Source organism: Lygodium microphyllum, chromosome 4, assembly GCF_053477565.2.
Source record: "Lygodium microphyllum isolate KBCC chromosome 4, Lygodium_microphyllum_v1.1.10, whole genome shotgun sequence".
In the NCBI taxonomy this organism is placed as follows: Eukaryota; Viridiplantae; Streptophyta; class Polypodiopsida; order Schizaeales; family Lygodiaceae; genus Lygodium; species Lygodium microphyllum.
Window position 1 is genome coordinate 122,575,740 of NC_141138.1, and position 7,907 is coordinate 122,583,646.

The window sequence follows — 7,907 nt, forward strand, 5'->3', positions numbered from 1 at the left end:
CCTAGGAAGATTGATTTAGAAATCCGACCTCATATTGTTGGGATGGAGTTTCCCTTGCGAGGGAGTCTCAAGCAACCCTAGGCAACAAAGTGCACGAAAATTCAAGGGAGTTCTGGATGGTGTTGCCTAGGTTTGTCTCTTGATAGGCTACCAAAATCATGTTGCCAAAGGAGCATTTGATAGGCGTGTTACACTGGTCAAATGGTCACATTTTATAGGCCACCCCTTATTTGGATGTAAAAAACCAGTGATCCTGGAATGTAAAAGGCAACTAGTCATGTTTTTTAGGTTGAAAATTGTTTGACACTCTGATTTTGAAATAAAATACAATAGTGGATTGAACTTTCCAAAGGCACAATATTTAAGGCTTGAGTAATAAGACCTGTAAATTTGGACTTGTTTTCTAAAAATTGCAAATTGGAAGGTGGATTTTTGATTTTTTGTTGTGTATATTGAGAGGGTGCCATCTAGGCTTGAGGCGCAATTTGGTAATTAAGTGCAATACTTTCGATGCGCTGTTGTTAAAAAGATAGAAAAGATGAGAGGGTGCCATATGCAGGCTTGGGTGGAATGTAAGCTTCAGAGCAGCACCTTCTACACTGTTGTCAAAAGATAGAGAAGATTTCTAGTGACTGTAGCTCAGTGGGAGGCACATGTGGCGTGTGGGTGCCATCTCTTTGAAACTCGGAAGGACCACGCGAAAGATCCCAAGGTCACTTTGGTTGTGACAAGGCCAGTGTATGGGGCCCACCATCCATGGATGTAATGCTTCCCTCACAAAGTTACAACGTGAGAAATTTCCCCAAAACCTCGAGCCGACACTGGACAGTTGCGTGTGTAGGTAGGTGTATATACAATATCCCCGTCCCACGCACAGATCGAAGCTTCAAACGCCTGAGAGAGAGAGAGAGAGAGAGAGAGAGAGAGAGAGAGCGAGCGAGCGAGGATCGCACGCAGAGGGAGGCCGATAGGCACAGACAGAGGGACGTCTCATCCTCACTTTGTCGGTGTTCCATCGTCATGGACTTTGAACTCAGGGCGGCCAAGGAGAAATGGGAGCGCGAGCAGAGACAGAGGAAGGAGCAGGCCCGAGCTCGGTTGGAGCGTGAGCGGAAAGCCAAAGAAGAAGCCCTGAAGCAGAGAGAGGCATTGGAAGCTGAACAGAGGCATCGTCGAATCCAAGAAGCCGAGGCTTCAGCAGCAGTAGGTTTTTCGAAAAATGCTATTTATGCGCATTTCATGTTGTTAGGGTGCGTCATTTGTGCTGCAACCACCTGCTGTCTAGATTGGTGCACGGCTCTCATGCCATGCATTAAAGATTTTGTACAATTATTGTCTGACGAGGGTATTTTGGACATGGGGTGCTCTTGCATTTTCATGTATGTCGTGCTTAGATCGTTCGTTTTTCTGGTTCAAATTAGGACTGTATGTGTTCCTTTTTATCATTGTAATACATCAGACAAACTATTCTATGCACGTGAAGTTGAGAGCATTATACAGTGTATTCACACTGTCATTTATTTGATATTTGATAGGCAAGACAACAAGAGGAAAGTGACTTGTTTGCTGGAGACGGGGTCAGGTTCAATGAAGTATTAGAAGCAACCCTTGTTCATGAAGATGGGGACAAAATCAGGCTGCCTCCATCAGTCTTTGAACACCTTTCTTCTCAAGATGCACTTGAAAAGGGACCTATGTTTTTTGAAATCACGTTGGTTGACCAGGCCTCGTCGAGAACCTTGCCTGATGCAATGGAGGTTCCAATGGAGACTAGAAGTACCCATGCAGGGGTGCTGCAGTTTACTGCCCCAAAAGGATTTGCAGAATTGCCCCTTCATGTCTGGCTGAATGCGGGCCTTAAGGAAACATCAACTGGTAGCCACTTTGTCAGGGTGCGCTATGTGAGGTTGCCAAAGTGTACCTATGCAAAGCTGCAGTCTGAAGCCTCGGATTTTGCTGACGTTCCAAATCATAAAGCTGTGCTTGAAACTAAGCTGCGACAGCATGCAACATTGTCGCAAGGTGATTTACTTGAAGTGCATTATGGAGGAGTCAGCTATAACTTGCTGGTTCTGGAACTTAAGCCATCTCCAAATGTGTCTGTCCTGGAGACAGACATGGAGGTAGATGTTGTTGAAGCTGCAAGTTCAAGTATACAAAGAAGGCTTGTTCCTATTGAAATTGGCAAGCCTTTAAATGGTGCTGTGGAAGAAGGCTGTTACAACTACTACAAGTTGACTATTGAAGAGAAACTTCAGGATGCAGTTGCCAAAGGGGAAATGATCGTAAATGTTTATTTGGAAGTAAGTGCTGAAGAACCTTCTGGAGATGCTGACTTGTATGTGGCTTGCCATCCAATTCTCTTCCCCACCCAACATCATCATCAGTGGGCATCTCACGATGTGGGCTCCAAAGTAGTGCATTTGACCGGCACAGGAAAGTCACTCGAGTCAAATTCTTTCAGTATAGGTGTCTTTGGGTTTCGTGGGATAGCATATTATAAGCTATGGGTACAATCCTTGACCAGTCAGCATCCTGCTGGACAGAAAATTGGAGCACCTAGAAATGACCAAATGACTAGTGAGGCAGGGTTTGAGGTTTGTGGGAACTGTAGGCAAGCCATACCAGCCAAAACTTTAGCCTTACATGAAGCATACTGCAGGCGACATAATGTCGTTTGTGAGTATCTGGGTTGTGGGGCAGTTTTAAGGCGGGAAGATTTCAAGGAGCATGTTCATTGTCCAAAGTGTGGCCATACATTGCATCACAAGGAGCTTGAAAAACATCTGAAAGTTTACCACGAGCCTCAGTCCTGTGCTTGTGGTGCAGTTTTGGAGAGGGAAAAAATGGTGAGTCTCAAAAGCGTGATACATCCCCTTAGAAATTCAATCTATGTGGTATAACATTTTAATGTCTGCTATATTATTCTTATCTTTTCTGTCCTGCAGGTGAATCATCAGGCAACCAGTTGCCCCTTGCGAATGATCACCTGCAGGTTTTGTGGGGATATGGTGCAAGCTGGTACAGCAGCTGAGAATATAAGAGACAAGTTGCATGGCTTAACACAGCATGAATCTGTTTGCGGTGCTAGGACAGCTCCCTGTGATTCATGTGGTCGTGCAATAATGCTGAAGGAAATGGATTTGCATATAGCTGCTGCTCACACAGTCATAGCTCCTGCTGCTCAGACAACCATATCTCCCCCTAATAGACTGCCTACTAGCACACTTGCTCGTAATGATAACATTTTTCAAGCTGTTAATTCTTACCCTCAAGATGGAGGAGAGCAGGTTCAAAGTGAAAACGTTGTGTGTCCCATTTGCAGCTTGAAGTTCGAAGGTTTATCAGCCGAGGGAAAATTAAACATGCACCTGGATACAGAGCACTTCTCATTTCAGCCAGATTCTTCTAGCTCAATGGGACATTTGAATGGTGCCGAGGAAAGAACTTTGCCAACTGCAAACCATTCTTTCAGAAGCTCACTTTCTGTATCATGTCCAATATGTGGTTTGGCGGTACATAGTGAACGGGATTTAAGCTCACATATGGATATGGTTCATTGATGCATGGATTTAGTCTTCTAATAAGTGAGGTGATTGAGAATATAGTTGGCTGTTATTTCAGCTGCTTCACATCTGGTACTGTATGTCTTGGCATCGGTCCAAATTGTTTGTATAATTTGTGGATACCTTCACTCCCATTTAAAATACTGGTGTATTGTTCAGCTTCATCTATATGTGAGCCTATGAAGGCTTTGGCTTGAGCCTTGTGAATCTTGCCAAATGCAAACAGAACTAATTATTGCAGTTTAAACATCAGACTCCTTTGTATTCTGCAATGTTTCATTGCTTGTATGCCAACGGATGAGTCCAACCGGTTTGTGAAAAATGAATGGTTTTTGTAATTGGGATATAATACAATATAAACAAAGCCAGAGCTTACATAGGCCTCTCAGATCTAGGCGATCTAGGCAAATGAGCTGAATAGGGAAACCTCTCTGTCTGTCTGTCTCTCTCAATGTGTCTCTTTCCCTCCCCCCCCAAAGAGAGAGGGAAAAAAAAACCCAAAAACAACCAAAAAGCTCTTCTTCCACTAAAAAAAATGATGCATCTTAATTTGGGATCTTTGATGCTTGTTCTCAGTTTATTTGATATGCTTGTTGAGGCAAATGTGCAGTCCTAATTTTTGGGCAATGTTGTTTGTTTAAACTGTTTCAGGAGATTAAGGCTCTGGGATCCGTTTGGTATATTTGGTCTCTTCAACAGAATTTACATCTGGATTGTTATTCTGTAGGTGCCACCTAAAGTCTTGCATTTATCTCAGCTCTGGAACTTGGGTTTACTTTTTAAGCATCTGTTTTTATGTTTCTGGGTGAGTTATACCTTTTAGTTTTGGTAAGCCTTCTATGCTAGAATAAAGCATTTGTTGGACAAGGCAATCTGCTAGAAGCTATTTTCAAAAGGTCTTTATTTTTTATTGGGTGGATGTATCTTTCTGCTTTGTGTATGTTATGATGGATGCTGACAACTTGGTAAGTCGTGTAGGAGATAGCTGTAATGATGGTAAGCTCTATTACTCATTGTGAGCTGAATTGATCATTCACACGAGGAAATGGGACTGAGTTGAGGTATTTGAAATACTTTCTTGAATCCCAATTGCGAGTCTTCAATTTCACTTCTCCTCCTCAGAAAGATGGGAGTCCATTCACTGGGGTTATTTATATTGTTTCCTAAACAGGTGGTTTGCTTTAATGCATCTTACTGCAGGATTCTCTCTCTCAGGGGCATGTCGAAAACTTACTGACATCACCGAGTGCCCCCCACTTTTACTGCAAAAATTCATGCAGCGCATCATAGGTATGTTGAGGGGAGATCCAACTTTAACGGCAATTTTGAATTTTTAGTAAGGTACATGTTTGATGCAAGTTGGAATACGGTATTGTCTGTTCACTGAAAAGTAGCCTACTAAGTCAAACAATGCATAACCCACTACACTAGTCGACTGGCGCTATAACTATGCCAGCTGTAAATAGGTGTAACAACCTGAATATAATAAGTAATGAGTCAGTGGCCATGTGAGAGTCATAATGACCACCGAGTGTAGACGTGTGGACCCATCTAACTACGCGGTTCACCATCAATGTCCACATGTGTTGAGCTTGTCATCTCAACAGTAACTCAATCTAAAGGGATAAAACACACTCCCCTCCATAAACTAATTTAAATGGAGTATAGCCAGTGGCTCATTTAAAGGTTATATTATATGTCCATATAGCCGCCCTGTCGACGGTCGCAAGGAGTAGGCCTAGCATAATCTGATAGAAGGTCCGAAGCTAGTCACTAATCGACTGCTCCAAGACGGCCAAACTAAAAAGAACTATCAAAGAGGTCACCCTAAGTGGTGGTTTGAGCTACCTACCTAACTAAGGACAACACAACCAGGAGCTCCTACTAGGCGAGGACTCCTATAGCTTGATCAGGAAGTATTTTCTTTGAGCATATTTCTTCTTTTAGGGTTTTATGTTTCCATACTCAGGCATGTAAAAAGGAGGGAGCTGGGCCTTTGATAGGCTAAGGAAAGGGCCAGGTGCAGGTAAAAACAACTCACATGATTCGATGGAGTCGAAGTTTTTGAGTATGTGAAGAGATTCAGACCCAGGCCACACCCAAGTCAATTTGACTTGGGGTGAGTCGATATAATAAGGCCCAACTGCATGTGGTGTAGTAACAGAAGCAGAATCAACTTCAACCCTGATAGCCATGTGACTTCAATAGGTTGGTTTGGTACCTCTAAAATTAGAGGTACTAGGTATACTCAAACAAGTTCTTACTTCAATAGGTGGACTTGGTACCTCTCAAAGTGGAGGTATTAGATTTACCCAAACAAGTTCTTACTTCAATAGGTGGACTTGGTACCTCTCAAAGTGGAGGTATTAGATTTTCCCAAACAAGTTCTTACATGTGTTTACAGTTGATTTGCTACTCCCATTGATAGGTGAAGTTTCTCTGCACCGTTGCACATCAACATTCATGATTATGTGCTAAGGGTCCACATTTCTCATAGTTCTGTGTGGCTGCTCATACTTAGGCCTATGGACCAACACACGCAAGTTCATGTCTACGTTCTTTTATTACCCATGCTTAGGTCTGTGGCATGATATGGGTCCACCATTTCTTGTACTTGCGTGTGGCTGCTCATATTTAGGCCTATAGGCCAACACTCGCAAGTTCATGTATTGGCACGTGTCGAGGCTCTTACTTGACTTGATTTCCCTAAAAGAAAGAACTTGATCTGCAATTCAATTGACGTGGATCTCCTTGCATGGAGGAACTTTTGCAAGTTCGCTTGATGCAATTTTGCTTGTGTGGTACTAAAGCATCTCTCCTTGATTAATAGATTCTCTCTCCTTTGATGTGTTTGCACCTTGAGTCTGGTCCTAAAATTTCATTCTTTATCCAAATTCAAGGGAAGGAACTCTGGATTGTCTTATGCATGAGAGGATGTAAACTCTTTCACAAAGCTTTGCTAGGCAATAGGTCAGATGCGAATAGGCATTGGGGTATCAACATACCATAGAAAACACTCGAATGCTTCCATGGTCTTGCACACATTCCTTCGAATAATGAGGTCCTTTTGTGGTAAATCATGTTGGAAGTGGCCTTTTCAGAAAGCAAGTTGAAAAGGAGGGGTATCATAGACCAAAGAGGTGGATGCAGAGCTAGACAAGCATGGGGTAAAGTCGCACGCAGCTTGAAACTAAATATTAGTGAGGAGGATGAAATGACCTTTTGGATCTTTCGTAATTTCAAGCACCAAAGCAAGGCTAAAAAGCTAGTATATCAGGCAATTAGACTTTTTACACTAAGAATCATTTGGGAGGCATGGCGTGATTTTGTATCTGCAATGATTATTATCTAATACATCAAATCTATTTGGGTCTAAAATTTTGTTCTTTCCACTAATAGCAGTTACATCTCCCCTTCCCCCCCTAAAATGTTGAGAACACCCATCAATAACAAAGAAATAAAACATACTAATATAGAAGATTTAAATATAATTTTTTTCATTTAAACTCATTGTTAATTTTAAATATTTGTGTAATATAGTGATGCTAAAAGATCATTATATTTCCCACACCATGATCCTAAGCAGTTAGGTAGAGCAACCTAATATCTAAGCCATTGTATGGAAGATGAATTCTTGTCTTAACCAAACTTAGAAATTGAAGTAAGGTAGAAATTGAAGGAAGGTTGGTTACACACCAAATGGCGGATGCCCACTTTGTAAGCTTTAACCAATCAAAACACTTATTTAAGGGTTGGGCATCCACAATCCTTTACAAACTAGAAAAGATACGACCTATTATTTACCTACTAAACAGGTGGGCTCCCCGCCCACTTTTAGACAGGGAGTCTCCCCTACCCACTATGTATAGTGGTGGACAAGGATGCACTTTTTGCATTTGCAACCAATCAAAAAATTTATAAGTTTATTATTTTAAATTTTTTGTAAATTGTGTCCATTTTGTGTGTAAAGGTACTACTCCCATGTCCATGCCCAGTTTTAAAAAGTGCATGGCCACACTTAGGCTGGGGTTGGCCATTCTTCACTTTGTGTGTAAGCAACCTAACAAAGCAAGGAGTAGAAAAGGACACTATGAATTATTGCATATAGAGATATATATATATACATTGCACAATAGTATCTTCACTATACTTAAAAGGACATGTCATAAGAGATGGTTTTTATCATAAGGAGCACATGATATTGGAGTTGTGTATTGTATCATGAGGTCCACATGATGATGTAGCACTAATAATATATCAATTGAGACTCAAAAGTGGTCTAATATGGCCATTTGGCTACCAATTTAGTTAGTCAAATTTTGGTTATTTGAAAATTGCTGC

General features: G+C 41.6%; 1 protein-coding gene across 1 annotated transcript; it reads left to right on the plus strand.

Annotated features, from left to right (window-relative positions):
• Positions 1-813: 813 nt before the first annotated feature.
• LOC148037564 (Ubiquitin fusion degradation UFD1 family protein) lies at positions 814-3,813 on the plus strand. Its single transcript, XM_087676512.1, has 3 exons — positions 814-1,203; positions 1,536-2,849; positions 2,949-3,813. Exons 1-3 carry the CDS (start codon positions 1,021-1,023, stop codon positions 3,561-3,563), a joined length of 2,112 nt encoding a protein of 703 aa, XP_087532638.1. The 5' UTR covers positions 814-1,020; the 3' UTR covers positions 3,564-3,813.
• The last annotated feature ends 4,094 nt before the right edge of the window (positions 3,814-7,907 follow it).

Excerpts from the sequence above, each read along its gene's own strand:
- LOC148037564 (XM_087676512.1), top strand. The coding sequence starts at position 1,021 with ATGGACTTTGAACTCAGGGCGGCCAAGGAGAAATGGGAGCGCGAGCAG. Across the intron at positions 1,204-1,535 it reads AAGCCGAGGCTTCAGCAGCA|GCAAGACAACAAGAGGAAAG; the intron begins GTAGGTTTTTCG and ends GATATTTGATAG. Across the intron at positions 2,850-2,948 it reads TTTTGGAGAGGGAAAAAATG|GTGAATCATCAGGCAACCAG; the intron begins GTGAGTCTCAAA and ends TCTGTCCTGCAG.